At 40.4% G+C, this 16,939-nt stretch overlaps 1 protein-coding gene across 3 annotated transcripts in view; it reads right to left on the minus strand.

Moving 5' to 3' along the window:
- usp28 (ubiquitin specific peptidase 28) overlaps window positions 1-16,939 on the minus strand; it is a 60,357-nt gene that overhangs the window by 3,192 nt on the left and 40,226 nt on the right. For 2 of the 3 annotated variants that reach the window (XM_047379158.1, XM_047379160.1), the window contains 11 exons: window positions 14,885-14,955; window positions 11,778-12,006; window positions 10,377-10,718; window positions 9,479-9,597; window positions 8,964-9,233; window positions 7,633-7,728; window positions 7,212-7,390; window positions 6,794-6,872; window positions 5,513-5,592; window positions 4,325-4,448; window positions 171-369 (listed from right to left, as the gene is read on the minus strand). In XM_047379158.1, the coding sequence (XP_047235114.1) occupies window positions 171-369; window positions 4,325-4,448; window positions 5,513-5,592; window positions 6,794-6,872; window positions 7,212-7,390; window positions 7,633-7,728; window positions 8,964-9,233; window positions 9,479-9,597; window positions 10,377-10,718; window positions 11,778-12,006; window positions 14,885-14,955 (1,788 nt within the window). The remainder of the gene's footprint in view (window positions 1-170; window positions 370-4,324; window positions 4,449-5,512; window positions 5,593-6,793; window positions 6,873-7,211; window positions 7,391-7,632; window positions 7,729-8,963; window positions 9,234-9,478; window positions 9,598-10,376; window positions 10,719-11,777; window positions 12,007-14,884; window positions 14,956-16,939) is intronic. The other variant, XM_047379159.1, reaches the window with a different exon arrangement.

The following is a 16,939-nucleotide window of genomic DNA, read 5'->3' on the forward strand; positions in this document are numbered from 1 at the left end:
AGGTTTATTGGAAAAATTTGAAATGGTTCACAATAAACTAATTATACATGAGCAGCTGAGTAGTAAAGCAGGAAGTCTTTGCAGGTAGGTCCAAGTCCAAAGGTTGCTTTACGCTGCACAAGCTGAAATGTTTGTTTGTACCTTCTCATGTTCCGATGTTAATAACTCACCATCCATGTCCTGGCCCAGGCAGCAGCACCAGTGGCTGCGGATGTTCTCCATAGCATCCCGGTCCTCCTGAGATAAAGCCGCGTCCCGGCTCATCAGGTGAAGGCAGGGAATGACAGCCTCGTCCATGATGGAGAGACCCTCCTCCACTTTGCTCTCCTCACCGCTGCAGAACAGGCGGGATGCGCTGTCATTCAGAGCCTGTTTGGTGGATGAAAACAGGGAACGTTTTTATCATAAGATCTGATCTGAATATTTAGGTTAAATCCTTACACAGACATAGTTTTATAGCAGCTTGGAACCAAATTCTTCTGAAGTATTTCAGACATGGTCAATATGGAGCTTGAACAACAAACAGTTTCAAGATTTAAGATTCAAGAGTCTTGATTGTCATTATGTCCCCATAATGAAATTTAGCTAAATTACAGATGTGATTTAAAAACACTTATAAAGGAGAACAGTTGTACATGGAAAGTGGCATGTATTATTTAGTATTTACATAAAGTGCAGCTTGTGCTGAAACAGTCTGAGACGGGCTGGTGGTTTGTTTGATTGTCAGCAGGGATGTTTAGTATCTGCCTGCAGGGGGACGATTGTCTTTACTACTTTGGGAAAGAAACAGTTTCTGAGTCAATTTGTTTTTGATGTGATGTTCCTGAATCGTTTTCCTGACCGAAGTGGGACAAATAGTGCATTGGTGGGTGTGATCTGTAGCAATGTGTCTGGCCCTTTTCTGGACTCGTGCAGCATAAACCGAGTCCAGATCCGGTAGATGACATCCCACAATCCCCTGTGCTGTCCTCACCACCCATGCTAAGTCCTTCCTCTCCTGTGCCGTGTAGCTTCTATACCACACCGTCACACTGAGGCACAGGATGCTTTCAGTTGTAGCCCGGCAAAAGTTTGTGAGCAGCTGAGTAGAGAGTCCAGTCTGTTTCAGCTTCCTGACCAAGAAGAGCTGTTGTTGGGCCTTCTTCACCAGGTGGGAGGTGGGAGGTGTTCTGGTCTTGCTGGTGTTCAGAAAGAGGTTGTTTCTGAAGCACCACTGAGTCAGATTTTGGGGAGTCAGTGGGTCTCATCATTGTTAGATATGAGACCCACCACCGTGGTGCCATCCTCAAACCTTCATAACCATGTTTCTTTTGTGAATAGCAGAGCAGTCGTGTGTGAATAGAGTAAAGAGGGCAGGGCTTAGAACACAACCCAGTGGGGCAGATGTGAGTTTCTCTATCCTCACCACCTGGGGCCTGTTTGTGAGGAAGTCACTGATCCAGGAGCAAAGTGGTGCAGATAAACCAATGTTATGGAGCTTCAGGGCCAGCATGTCAGGAAGGACAGTGTTGAAGGCTGAGCTGAAGCCCACAAATAGCACCCTAACATAGGTGTTGGGGTGCTGCAGATGAGTCAGGGCCGTGTGAAGTGCTAACAGCGTCCTCTGTGGAGCAATTCTCCCTGTTGGCGAACTGCAGGCTGTCCAGGCCAGCAGGGATAGCTTCCTTGATCCTCCTGAAGTGTACTTCAGGAGGATCCTCTTGAAGCACTTCATGATGACCGGTGTCAGAGCAACAGGACAGTAATCATTACAGCAAGTGGTGGTTGATTTGTTTGGGCACAGGAACAATAGTGGAAGACTTCAGGCAGACAGGGACCATGGAAAGCTACAGGGAGAGGTTGGAGATGTCCAAAAAAAAACCTGCAAGTTGATCAGCACATGATTTTAGCATCCGATCTGACACCATGTCTGGACCTGCAGCCTTGTTGATGTTTCTCATATTGGAGATCAGTTGATGCAGCCGCAGGATGAGAGGCTGGTGCTGCACCTCCAACTGAGGTGGGTCTTTAGTCCTTCTGCTGCTTGGAGTGTCAAAGGGTGCAAAGAAGTTGCTTATAATCTGTGATGGATCTGATGCCTCTCCACATACTGCGTGGGTTGACTTTGAAGTGCTCCTCGAGTCGCTACTTGTACCTCTGCTTAGCCTGCTGGATGGTCACTTGCAGTTCTCTCCGGGCCCTGCTGTAGGTCAGTCATTCACCTGATCGGTAAGCTGCATCCCAAGCTCTTAGCAGGGTCCACATTGTGCCGTCTACACATGGTTTCTTGTTAGGACAAACCCTGACTGATAGATGACTTTGCACAGTGGTGTCAGAAGCTAAACAGAGCTGCAAACTGGACTTCATATAGCTTTCTATTAACAATTACCTTCGTCTTGCTACTCTTCCATGAAGCCCACATTTGTGGAGAACCAACTAATTGTTGTCCTCTCACCTGAGCTGAGGATCACTTCAGCTCCACCAGAGTTACCAAAGGCATCTTGGCTGCTCTGATTCACGCACTCCTTCCCAGCCAGTCAGTTTAGGTGGACCTCTATGTCTTGGTAGGTCTGCAGTTGGTCCATCCTCTCTCCATGTTTAGATAATGGATTGATCAGAGCTCTGTCCGATGTTCAAAGCTTGGTATATTGTTTTAGAACCTAACCCTGCTTTAAACTTCTCCAGGGTGTTCTTCCTGACCTGTCTGCTGTGGTCCTTGGTCTTTGTGGGCTGTTTGCTCTCTAATGTTCTCCAACAGACCTCTGAGGCCAGAAACAGAACAACTCTATTTATAAGATTAAATCCCACACAGGTGGAATATTAATTAGGTGACTTCTGAAGGAAAATGGTTGCACTGGAAATTATTTTTGGATATCCGATTAAAGGGGATTTAACACATATGAACGCTTCATTTTCAGATTTCAATTTGTGAAATCTTCAAAAACAATTTCTCATTTTATTTGAACTTCTTTGTTTTTAAACATTCTAAGTTTTGAGTTTTACAAAATGAATTGAGTTGTTTTTTCAGAAATGCTTGAATGGACCTGTGTCAACATCTCTTTGTGATTATGTTATGAGCACAGAACTCCAATAGGTCTACCAGACCTGTGTTCAACCCGGGTTCTCAAACTCTGGTATGAGTACCATTGGTGGTACATGGGACACTTATAGTGGTAGCAGATGAAACTCTGGTGTCAACCATTTACAAGAGAAAGACTACGCTAATTATTTGCTTAATGTGACATAGAACAAGTAAGCCAAGACCAAAAACGACACAAAATTAGTTTTTCAAGCTAGTGACCACTTATTTACCTCATAAATCTGGGAAAAACATCCAACCAAACTCAGCCATGGACCAGTTTAAAAAAAAACAGTGGGAAAAACTAGCTGCTCTGCTCAGTGACAAGCTAGCCACTATTATAAATCTTACGTGTTTTTTTTTGTACTTTTATGGATTCTACCAATAAAGGAACTTTTTCCCAGAGGATGTGCACTGCTATGTGAAAATCCTGTGTGAAAGATTAAATGAGACTCGAGCTGTCAGTATTGTGAATTAACAGATGGCAGCCATTTTGGATTTTTAAGTTGAGGGTTAGTGAGAAACGTCTGACTTTCCAGGTTCGGAGTCAGATTAGGAGAAACCTTTCTTGCTGGTTTCGGGGTTTGTTTCTTTTAGCTTTGTTTGTATTTTTAATATATAGCCTTTCTATTCTTATATTAAAAATTTAATTTATTTTTGGCTTTAAATGAAAATCCAAAACAGGGACTGGGTCTGAAAACTGTGTACAGGGGAATGGTCACTTAGTAATATGTCTGCCTTTCCTAATCAAAATAATGATTAAAACTAGGACTGGATCCATGTAAACTTGTAGCTAAAGATTGAAGCAACAACAATATAATTAATTAATTACTAAACTAATTGGTTTCTTGAGTTAAAAAATATTTTAACCTCAGCTTTATGGCCTGAATCCATCAAACAGTCAATAAGATGAAAAATCTGCTCTAAATACTGTGGGACTCCACAAATTTGTGAATAAACCACATCTTTTTTTTACTGGGGAATCTACCCCAACCTCAGTCCTGCTGCAGAGAAAGCCTAAATAAGGGAATGTTAGTCTGCATCCATGTCCAAAGTTCGGGTCCAGAGAAAAATACTTAAGCAACCACTGGTAGGATGTCAGAACATGTCAGATGGACTTTGTATGGGTCCCAGCAATGACTTTAATGACCTTTAAAGTTTCCTCTAGTGTAAGTCAAGACCTCTTTAATAGAGAAACATTTAGTTAAATTGCCCTTTTAGGCTGAGGACTGAAACATCACTGGTTACAAGTGTTGATTTACTCACAGTGAGGCACTTTCTTCTGTAAACAGCAATAAGAGCCTTGTTAACACCATGCCTCTCTCCCTTTCTCAGCAGGGTGACATTGGTCTCATATGCATGAGCCAAGTAGTTCAAAGCCTCTCGCAACCTGTGACACAGTTAGAAATAAACCAAAATAAGCACCAAAAACCAAAGGTGTTCTCTAACAAATTTAAAGCAGATTGGTGAGTTTAAATACTGAGGGATGCTAGATCAAACCGTGTATTTATGTTTGAAAATGAATATATATGCACATCTGTATGTACAATATATTCAGTTTAAAGTAAAGTTAGTAAATTACCTAACAGAAGCCCCTATTTTACTTTTTGGAGGTATTTTCTGCTGCTTTAGTTCATTGTTATTCAGTAAGATGGATTTGAAACACTTTTTACACAATTTATAAGTTCATTTAGGTCTGGCCTTTGACTAGGCCACTTTGAGTCTAACACATGAATAAGCATTGATTTAAACCAGTGGCGGATGCTGGTCTTTCAAGGAGGGGAAGCTCAATTTCAAGATCGCTGATTCGCTCATTTCGCTGTCAATCAAAAAGGGATTCAGGCTCAGACAGATCATCCAATCATCATGCAGAAGCTGAGCGTCTGGGCCAGAGAGGCCAGCCCACTGCCCCATAGACCCCCAGAGACGCTAATCGTCCGATGGGCGGGACAAAGCCCAGCATTTTTGCTTCGCTATTGAACTCCTGTTTAAAGCGCTGTGAAGCTGCAGGAATGAGTGAGAGGAAAGCCACGTTGTTACCAGAGATAAGAAGCTGATTCTGAACAAAAGTTGAGCGCGTTGTAGCGCATATTTAGTCAATGACATATACACACAACAGTATATATTTGATCACTTATTTTTTGACATTTTAGGGGAAGCTGAGCTTCCCTTGCAGTCTTAGAGCAATCGCCACTGATCTAAACCATACCATTGTAGCTCTCTCTGTATGTTTAGGCTCAGCAAATTCTAATCAGCTTCCTGTCACTGCCAAGATAACTTTCCCACAGCGTGATGCTACTACCACCATGAGTCACAATGTGGTTGATGTGTTCAGGGTGACATGCTGTGTTTGTTTCCCTCCACTTACAGTATTTGTTTTCTGTCAAATGAACATGTTTAACGAGGAAGATACTTTTGCAAAGCACTGTATGGAAATAGAGAATAGTTTCTTACTTTCCATGCTGATACTGCTCCAGCCCCGTCAGCAAATAAACAAACACAGTCCTGAAGTCCCTGTAGTCATCATGCCACTGCTGCAAGAAAACACACACACAGAAACCAACGTCTGTTTAGTTTTTTCTTGAATAATGTTAGTACACTGTAGGGAGATGCATCAGGTAGTTATGGTTTCACTTGGTGTTGTATGAATATAAAATCATCTTTGTTTTTTGTGTATGAGAGCAGATTTACAGGCAGGGGTTCAGCAGGCACAGTTTCATAAACTCTGAAGATACATCTACTGTATGCCAAGCTATGGTTGAAAAAAAGAGGAATCACTATTATCTTTTTATGCGATACAAAAACCCCTCTCAACAATCTTAACTTATTGCATATTGACGATAAGGTTAAAATTAAGTTTTTATTTTGTTGTCACTGTAAGAAACAGTTAAAAACAGTTTTCAGCTGTCTTATTATCCCAGGATATAGGGTGCATAGTTCTCCTTCTAACTACACGTCAGAGGGTTTAAATACTCCAAGCTGAAATTCCCAGTATTCAGATAAATAAATTAATAAGATTAAACATTTGGAAATTGGTAAAACATTGAACACTTGGTAACATACACAGGAATTTCACTACTTTTACTTGCAAAATTTCAAATTTGACCCCGTTTATCAATAACAGTGTTTTTGAATTGAATTACAGAGTTGTGAAAAAGTATTAAGCCCCTTAGAGATTTATTCTGGAATGTTTCTGATCATAAAACAAATGGTAACATCAGACGGTGGCTCAGGCGGTGGTAGGGATTCATTTATAACCCGAGTAAATACAAAAAGCAGCTTTTTAAATTAGGATTTTATTTATTAAGGCGCAAAAACTACCCAAAACAAACCTGTATTTACTCAAGTAATACTGAATATAAAAATTTGTTGGATGATCTGAAACATGAAATGTGACAAATAAGAAATCTGTAAGGGGGCACTGTAGCTTAATATGTTATTTAATAGAATCCCCTACTTTATGTTTTCCTGCCATTTTAGCTAACTGCCATTCAGCAAGTAAAATTATATCTGAAATTCAGATAATTTTTTCCAGCGTTACATCTTGAAGATGCTTGATGTTTAATGTGTTGTTCCTCAAACAACAGACCTGAATAAGGCGGATCAATTTCCACTAACAATGAATAAATTAGGACCAACTAACCACACAAATTACAGACATGCATCACTAAGACAAAGTTTGGCCGAGGCCCATCTGGAAGAATTTCACACTGGGTTGGATAAACCGGACAGTACCATGTATTCCTCCATGTCCATATCTTCTGGCTTAATGAGGCGAAGCTTGGCTCGGGCTTCCCTCATTATGCTGATGGCCCTGCATGCACAAGAAGGACAACTGAAGTTTAATGATGCAGATAAAATATTCTCACAACTAGCAGGTCTCTGCTTTGGGCACTAGATGGCAGAAGATGCACATTGTGTGGCTTTTTTTCCAGTTATGGAGTGTTGTTAAAATAAATCTTTCAAAGAATAATTTGTTCTCCACAAAGGCCTTTCTCTTAATTTAAAGAGAGGATTCTCCTTCACTAGAGTTTTAGGAGTGCGTTTTTCATTACAGTCATCCCACATGGTGACGATGGCTCAAAGAGCCTGACCAACCCCACGCAGACAACTATCACAGAATGAAAAAGGAGCTGTTTGTCTGTTTGCACACCTTTCATCAAAGCTAAGGTTGCGGTCTGTAAACTGCTCCAGCAGAGTCCTCTCAATGACGCGATTGGGCGCCTTGTTCTGAAAGAAGTAAACCAGAGCGTGCTGCAGACGAGCGTCCTCCTGGGGCGTGATCTCCTCCTGGGAGAGCTCATACAGGCGGGAATACTCCTCATGGAAGGCCTGTAACACCAGGGGGGAAGTTAGCATTTGACTTAAAATGTGTCTATAATCATGAAAAATCTATTTTACGAAAAAGCAAACATTGCGGAAAGTGAACTCAGCATGTTAAAGGTCAGAGTCATTTCTACATTCTTTTTCACAATTTGAAACACTTCAAACTCTAATCCATCCATGTTGTAGATGAATGCATTTCCATGTTGATGTGAGTCAAATCAATGTCCTTAAACATCTGCATATCTTACCTTGATGAGGCCGGCCTCGGAGCCTTCTTTGTCAAATGTTTGTCTGGCCTTGGCTATGGCCAGGATGACACCTTGCATAGCAGGGGTCAGCATCATCTAGGAAATAACACAGTAAGGCAGACAAAGACAGAAAGTTTCACACAGAAATACTCAATTTGTTGTACTTGTGACAAAGACAATAAAGGACATTATGATTCTGATCATAGAAAGTTAGCATGCAACTGTCAGAATCTCAGGTTTTTTGTAACTTAGTAAATGAAACCATAGAAAATCATCTATGAACCTTGAAATAAAACAATCCTGTAAAGAAGAGTGGGCCAAAATTCCTCCACAAAACACTAATATTGAAAGAATTTCTGAGATAAATTTCCTTGGGTTTGTGATTGATTATAAAATATCATAGAAACAGCATTTTTACTTTATTTAAGGGAACATTTTAAAGTCAGCAGCAATTCAGCATAAATGTAGATATATAAATTTACTGTTCAGCTGCTTCTCTCCGGGATCTCATTCTTTTGATCATGACCCAAAGTTCATGCCAATGGGCGAGGGAAGGAATGTAGACCAACAGGTAAATTAAGAGCTTCGCCTTTCAGCTCTGCTCTCTCTTCACCACAACAGACCAGTGCAGTTTTATATTTTTATTTATGTTAAAACCTAAAAATAGAAATAAAATGGCAGTTCTTTAATACTCCTACAGCAGCTATATATCAAAACTAATACGTTGTCTGTTTTCAAAAGGTGCTGTGACTTTTGGGGCTCCAAACGAGTTTTATTTAGCTGGACTGAGGGTAAAAATGGCTCTTTGGATCGTAAAAGTTACAGACCCCTGGTTTAGACAGAAGACTTTTTAACCAATTTGAATTATAAACTGAACTTCACGTTGACAACTAGAATCAAATTGGAATGTATTTTATCCACCTTCACAATAAACCCCAGTTCCATCCTAAGAAAAATAACCCCACAGCATGATACTGCCACCACCATTTTTCACTGAGGGTATGCCGTTCTTTTAAAGTCCAAATGTTCAAGTTTGGTTCTATAAGTTCAAAACACTTTCTCCCAGAAGGGTTTGGGAGGTTTTCAGACATTTGTAGAATACAGGAGAGCGTTGTAACATGTAGAACACATCCAGTACTTGTTGGGAAACACAGCAGCTCCTTTACAGATTATTTGAGATTTTTTGCAAATGAGAAAAGTAAAAATACTGCTATTAGAACAGCTGAACCTTTGTTCAAGTGAATCAAATTAATTTTAACTGACAACAGGTGGGCACCTCTGTGGTGACACATTAGATCCTGAAATCATATCTTACTCGGTCACTTCCTTACCTCTTCATTGTATCCATCAGCATCAGCCCTCACCGTGATCCTGCCCACGTTGGGGATCTCCACCTCAGAGACTTCATTCTCTGTCTGCCTCTGCCTGGCTGGAACCTCCTCCTGCTCTTGTTTCTCAGTTCCTGGATCTGCTGCGTGTCGAGGAGCCTCCCCGGAAGCTTCAGGTTCATCATTAGCCTCAGAGTTCAGTCCTGCCACCTCACTGTGCACATGGAGTTCAGACGGTGCCTGATTACCAAGCTCTGCATCCAACCCAGAGGTCTGGTAATGACACAAGGAACAAAATCAGATGTTTTTGGGCTTCGGTTCACTTTTTACCATACAGGACCATTTATGATTTTTAATGGTCTCTACATTTTTGAAAACATTTTAACATTTATTAGAGAGTTGAGCAACTGAGCTGCACAGCAGGAATCTAAAAACTGCAAATTTAAAAGTAAAAATGTGTCTCTAAACAGTCTGCAGGGATAACCGGAGTAAGGTTGCAGGGGGACGGACTTTCCCACCTGACTCAGCTCAGCTGAGTTTGGGCTCAGTTCCAGGGTGTCGCTGACTGCAGGGGTGTTGGTGGCGTCTGCTTGGCAGCCAGGACTTGCAGAAGGGGGCAAAAACTCTGAATCCTCTGCTGTTGGATAAAATGAACAGAAGCTTGATTTAATATACATGTATGTATTAGCAAAGGTTATCATTAGATCATAAAATGAATGAATCTCATCCAGTAAAAGACAACAGCAAACTAAACTTTCCCATAAAAACAGTGCAGTGAAAAGTATTTTTGTGACACCTAAATATTTCAGATCCTCCGACCAATCAAATTAATATCAGACAAAGATAACCTCAATAACTACAAATTACAGGTTTTAAATGACGACTTCATTTATTTTAGAAAAGCTAGCCAAGCCAACCTGGCTGTATGTGAGAGTTATTATACCCTAACCCTAAGAACTGGTTGTTCCACTCCAGCAACCACTGCCATCAAATGTTTGTGATAAATGGTAAAGAGTTGTTTGCATCGCTGTGGAGGAATTTTGGCACATGTCAAGTAGATTGAAGTCTAGACTTTGACTAGACCGCTCCGAAATCTATATTATGGTACGGGGATCGTCCAGGTCCTTAAGCAATAAAGCAGTCCTAGACCTTCACATCACCACCACCACGTTTGACTGTAGTTATGATATTCTGTTTCTGAAATGCTAGTCAGTTTTACACCAGATATAACAGGACCAACACCTTCTAAAAAGTTCCTATTTTGTCTCATCAGTCAACAGAATATTTTCCCAAAAGTCTCAGAGATGTTTTCTGGTAAGACCTAATATAGTGGCCGAGTGTGTTATACAGTATGACATTTTGTTCAGGCTTAAGGAAACATATTGCTGTTTGCTTATTCCAGTCAGAATAACACACCTTCAGTCGTTTCTCTGGAATCAGCATCTGCAGTTTTCTCCTCTCTCTTTTCTGAGTCTGATCGTGGCTCTAAAACAGCTCCTTGGTCCAACTCCTCAGCAGAAGGTCCATACTGTGGTGCTGGCTCGACTGGTATTTGCTGTGGACTCTCCACACTGGAGCTCGGAGGCTCCGCCGGGGTCACAGACTCTTCCTGCGGGGTGGCAGTCTGGCAGAACTGCTCCTCCCATTCGCTGAGCTCTTGCTGGAACCAGCGGTTATCTTCCTGAACGTAGCGTCTGAGGGTGGCTGGCAGGGAGTCCATGCCATGAAGCACCTGGCCTGTCTCATCATCTTTGTCTTCTGGGTGGATGGAACATATGGTTAGGTTGAAGGTTTACTCAACAAACACACTAAATTTTTCTTTAAATACCCATTAAAATAACTATAAATAAATAAAATGCCTGATAGCACCTGGTATTTACAAACAATTGTCCATTTTCTTGTACTACAATATCTTAAAATTAAATCCAGGAGGGAAGACTTGATTTTTTTAATATTCTGAAACTCTCATGTAACCCAGCGACCACCTCTCTGAGAATGCATTTTCCATACATGTCGACGCTACAATTACCACACTTTCTGTTATGCATAAATTTAAACAGTAATCAAAAGCCAAAATTTAGCTTGGATTGGCAGGGTGAAGTAAATACATGATATAGAAAAGAAGGGCAATAAAATGATCCTGAGCACAACCTGTGAGCTGTTACTCCAAATTCATGCAACATGATTTCTGCTTTTTCAAGAAATATGTATTCAGCCACATCTTTGACAGTTTCCCAAAGGCATGTTTTTGTCAGCACACAGTGCCAACATGACACACGGCAGGATACAGCAGTGTAAACAGTCAAATCACCTTTATTGCAGAGACATAATCCCACACTGGAAGATTTATTTATTTAGGAGAAGACTAAATTCTCTCCTGCTGACAGACAGAGACTGGACAAAGTATTAACCCCAGAGGTGCCAATAAGTGTGGCACTGATGATTTTGTAAAAACAAATATTTGTCATTGTGTTTTTTTTCCCACTGTACAAATATACTCAAATTAAAGGTTGGAGTTTTTTCAACTTTTTGTGTGAGATTATGCTGCTGCAATAAAAGGTTAATATATCCTTTATTCATCAGAGGTGCTAAAACCTGTGGAGGACACTGTAGCTGGGATGGAGCTTAATTAAAAAACCATATTTGATGGTTTGGATGATCAGATTATAATTTGGGGACTACTTCCTTGTTGTCCATGGGTGATCTTTTAAGCTTTTATTTTATATAAATTTCCTTAAACCAAATCAATGGAAAATCAGACCTTTCAATCAGTGGTATAGATCAAATAAGAACCGATGATGGGTGCCATTTGTGTACCTGTGATCAGCTGGGGTAGCCTGTCATCAATGTACATCAGGCAGTATGCACTGGCGTTGGTCATCCCCCCAAAAGAGTCTCTTTCAAGCTCTTCCCACGAAGACTCGGTGATGCTAACGTCGTTGTACTTCATCCAGCGCTGGTTAGCATGGTCGTAGATGTAGGCCCAGTAATGACCTGCTGACGCCTGACCCTCATGAACAAGCACTGCATGCAGTCTGTAGGGCACCTATTAAAAGTTTCATATGATTTTAAACATTAGCTTTTTTTTTACAACCAGAGACTTCTATGTATATTACTGGGATTATACAGTGGGTTGTAAAAGTATTCATACCCCTAGAACCACAAACATAACTATATTTTATTGGAATTTTATGTGAAAGACCAACACAAAGAAGTATACAATTGTGAGGTGGAACAAAAATTATACATTATCTAAAACATTTTTTACAAGTAAAAAACTGAAAAGTGCGGTGTGCAAAAGCCCTCTTTACTGAGTGCAACCAATTGCCTTGAGAAGTTGCCTGATAATTGCCAGTGACTAAATAGAGTCCACCTGTGGTTAATCTAATCTCAGTACAATTACAGCTGCTCTGTGACGATCTCAGAGGTTGGTTAAGAGAACATTGGGGAGCAAACAGCATCATGAAGTCCAAGGAACACAACAGACAGGTCAGAGATAAAGTTGTGGAGACGTTTAAAGCAGGTTTAGGCTATAAAAAGATTTCCCAAGCTTTGAACATCTCACGGAGCTCTGTTCAATCCAGGATCTGGAAATGGAAAGAGTATGGCACAACTGGAAACCTACCAAGACAAGGCCGTCCACCCAAACTTACACAGAACCAAGAGACCATTGATCAGAGATGCAGCCAAGAGAACTGCAGAGATCCACAGCTCAGGTGGGGAAATCTGTCCACAGCCAGAAAACTATTAGTTGTGCACTGTCGTGGTCTTTATGGAAGAGTGGCAAGAAAAAAGCCATTGTTAAAAGAAAACCATAAGAAGTCCAGTTTGCCAGAAGCCATGTTGGGGACCCAGCAAACATATGGAAGAAGGTGCTTTGGTCAGACAAGACCAAAAAAACTTTGTGGCCAAAATCCAAAACGCTATGTGTGGCGGAGAACTAACACTGCACATCACTCTGAATACACCATCCCCACTGTTACATATGGTGGTGGCAGCATCATGCTCTGGGACTGCTTCTCTTCAGCAGGGACAGGGAAGGTGGTCAGAGTTGATGGGAAGATGTATGGAGCCAAATACTGGGCAATCTAGGAAGAAAACCTGTTGGAGTCAGCAAAAGACTTGAGACTGGGGCGGAGGTTCACCTTCCAGCAGGACAACCACCCTAAACATGAAGCCAGAGCTACAATGGAATGGTTTAAAACGAAACATATTCATGTGTTAGAATGGCCCAGTCAAAGTCCAGACCTAAACCCAATCGAGAATCTGTGGCAAGATCTGAAAACGCTCTCCATCTAATCTGATTGATCTTGAGCTGTTTTGCAGAGAAGAATGGGCAAACATTTCAGTCACTGGATGTGCAAAGATGGTGGAGACGTACCCTGAAAGACTTGCAGCTGTAATTGCAGCAAAAGGTGATTCCACAAAGTATTGACTCAGGGGGGCTGAATACTTTTACAAGCCATTGTATGTTAATGACCAACACAATGTAATGCGTAACTGTGAAGCAGAGGAATAACAATACATCGTTTTCAACTTCTTTTTTTATAAATAGCAACTTGAAAAGATTGACATGCATTAGGGCTGCATGATATATAAAAAAACCCTGCGCTAAGGGTGTGATTGGTAAATATTGCGATGACCATATCAGCTGCAATAAATCAACCATTTCCACACTCTTCCCTGTCCCATCTGTGGCTCCAATGCTCGCTGTGACCTTAAGCATCTTGGGCTCCATCATATGTGTCAGGTGTGAGGATCTACTACAGGGAGACGCCATCAAGCAGAAGGAACATCACACTGGTGTGAAAGCGTGATATTGTCACTGTTTAGAATGGCAAACAAATATCACATTTTAAATGGTTTATTCCAGTATTAATATTGCACACACAGATATTGTGATGACATTATATTTGCATGATATTGTGCAGGCATAGCATGCATTTGTTTTCAGCAAGTCAAGTAAAAATTTAGCACAAACACCTTTTGCTTCAATTAGAGTTGCAGGTCTTTAGGGGTTTGTCTCTACCAGCTTTGCTCATCTATAGACATTTTTGCCCATTCTTCTTTGCAATCCAGTCTCAGTCTCAGTCAGATTGGATGAAGAGTGTCTGTGAACATCAGTTTTTAAGTCTTGCCACAGATTCTAAATTAAATTGAAGTCTTGACTTTGACTGAGCCTTTCTGACACATTAACATGGGCTGATCTAAACCAACCTATTGTAGATTTGGATGTACATTTGGGACTTCTAACAGGTTTTTTTAAACCATTGTCCTGCATTTAGCTCCATCCACCATCTTTGACCAGCTTCCTTTTCCTCGCTCAGAAAAAGCAAACCCCAAAGCTTGATCCTGCCACCACCATGATTTACTGTAAGGATAAAGTGTTTAGGGGAATTTTTTTGCAACACGTAGCATTCATCTAGCCCTAAATGTTGAATTTGACCAGAGCACTCCCTTTCACGCTTGTGACAAACTTTAAATGGACTTTTTTTTTGCTTTCTTGTTACCACCCTTCTGCATGACTAACAATTTTTCTGTTGACAGCTTCTCCCCCCTGAGATGTGGATCCCTGCAGCTCCTCCAGAGATACCAGCCCGTTATATTAAGTGGACATCCATGTCCTAGTAGGTCTGCAGTTAGTCCATCCTCTCTCCATGTTCAGATGATGGATTGAACAAAGCTCTGGGAGGCGTTCAAAGCTTGGGATATTGTTTTAGAACCCAACCCTGCCTTAAACCTTTCCACAACTTTCTCCCTGACCTGTCTGCTGTGTTCCTTGGTCTTCATGATGCTGGTTGTTCTCTAAAGAACGCCTGAGGCCTTCACAGAAGGTTAAGGTGGATTTTATTTACATGTATCAGATGAAAGGAGGCCCAACACTTTTTAGTTGTGAAAACGTTTGTAATCCAAGGAAGCCTTACCTGGCAGAGACTGTTGTCTGAGTACATGCCTTCGAATGTCTGAGTGAGCTTGTCTATGCTGGTCTTTAGCTCTGCAACACAAAAACAACACAAGCTTAGACTGAAAACAGACTTTTATAAATCTAGAAATATTGCCTTTTAAAACAGGTGCATCTCAAAAACTATTGTGAGAAAGTTAATTTATTCAATATTAGTAGATTTCCTCTACTTATATTGCTTTCTTCTTGATTCTGGAGCTGTGTTCAAAGTTGAATTTCCCTGAGGAGATTAATAAAATAATTCTGATTTTTATTCTGATTTAGATTCAATACACATAGAGTGAAATATTTCAAGGCTTTTTTTCTTGTAATTTTGATGACTCTGGCTTACAGATAATGAAAATCCACAGTTCAGTGTCTTAGAAGATTAGAAAATTGTTAAAACGTGAAATATTGGAAACTCATGGTGTCACACGCTAATTAGCTAATTAACTCAAAACACCTGCAAAGGTTTCCTGAGCCTCTAAATAGTCTCTCAATCTGGGTTAGCAGGAGACACAATCATGGAGAAGACTGGTGACTGGACAAATGTCCAGAAGACAGACAGCTTTTAACTGTGGATTCTTTTTCTGTTTTAATTCTTGATCTCACTGCTGCCTTTGACACAGTGGATCATGACATTTATTATCACAACTGGAGAGGTTGTGAAGGGTACAGCACTTAAATATAATGTGTGATTTAATTGTTATGCAGATGACATCCAGATTTATTTACCTTTAAAATCTGGTGTGTATAGGATGTTAAAACATGAATGAGCTGAACGTCCTTTAGTAAATAAATAAGTAAAACTTTATTTATATAGCACCTTTCAAGATATAAATCACAAAGTGCTTCAACAAAAAGAAATACATAAGAGAAAATTAAACAAAAGCTGATTTTAAAGAAAGAAGTTTTTAGCTGGCCTTTAAAGGAAACCACCGAGTCTGCTGATCTCAGAACCAGAGGAAGGGAGTTCCAGAGTTTTGGAGCCACAAAAGAAAACGCTTTGTCTCCTTTAGTTTTCAATTTTGTCTTTACTTAAATGAAAATAAAACATAAGTCATTGGGTTTGGGAAAACTGACCATTGGTCATTTTATTAGGGATATTGGGGTTATTTTTGATAACTTCAAATTTGACAGACAGGTCAGTGCAGTAGTCCAGTCTAGTTTTTATCATCTAAGGCTATTTAGAAAGTCAAGCCTTATTTTCCTTACAAAGGTCATTCATGCTTTTATCTTTTCTGAACTGGACTACTGCAACCCCCCTAATAGTGGGATTGACCAGTCTCTCCTCCGCTGTCCCCAACTGGTCCTAGACGGTATGAGCACAGTACCCCAATATTGCATTCTCTTCACTGGCTGCCTGCTTCTTCTAGAATTGTTTTAAAAAATGTAATCTTGGTTTTAAATGCTTAAATGGTCCTGCACCTCCTTATCTTTCTGGGCTGCTACATAGTTAGCACCCTGGTAGAGCTCTGAGATCTGAAGATCCAATGCTCTTGGTGGTTCCTAGGACTCAACTTGTGACTTGGGGAGACAGAGACTTGTCAACTGCAGCTTCTAAACTCTCGAAAGGTCTCCCTATTTCTGTGAGGTCTTGATAAATTTAAATCTCTTAAAAACTCTTCTTTTTACTCTGGCTTTTAACTTCAGAGAACATGACCTGTAGGCCAGTCACTGCATCACTGTCTTTTTGCCTTTTATCATTTATGTTATTGTGTTGTTATTGTTTACTGCTTTTATTATTATAATTTGATTAGATTTTTTAGCTATACCTGTATAGCTCAGTCAGAAATTACAGACACAGACCAGGTCCATATTGTATTAAGCTGGACATAATTTGTCACATGAGCAAATTTGCAAGAGTATAACGTTTTTCCACTAGCAACATTAACTTAAATACTAGGAAATTTGTATACAGGTGTGGAACTTTATATATATCTAAAGCTGGCATTTTATTCCCCGTCCCATTTACTTTATAGAAAACAAAGAGTAGCGGCAGTTTAAAAGCAATGGCTTCGCGAATATTATGAGTGAT

This window comes from Girardinichthys multiradiatus, chromosome 11 (genome assembly GCF_021462225.1).
Source record: "Girardinichthys multiradiatus isolate DD_20200921_A chromosome 11, DD_fGirMul_XY1, whole genome shotgun sequence".
Lineage (NCBI taxonomy): Eukaryota > Metazoa > Chordata > Actinopteri > Cyprinodontiformes > Goodeidae > Girardinichthys > Girardinichthys multiradiatus.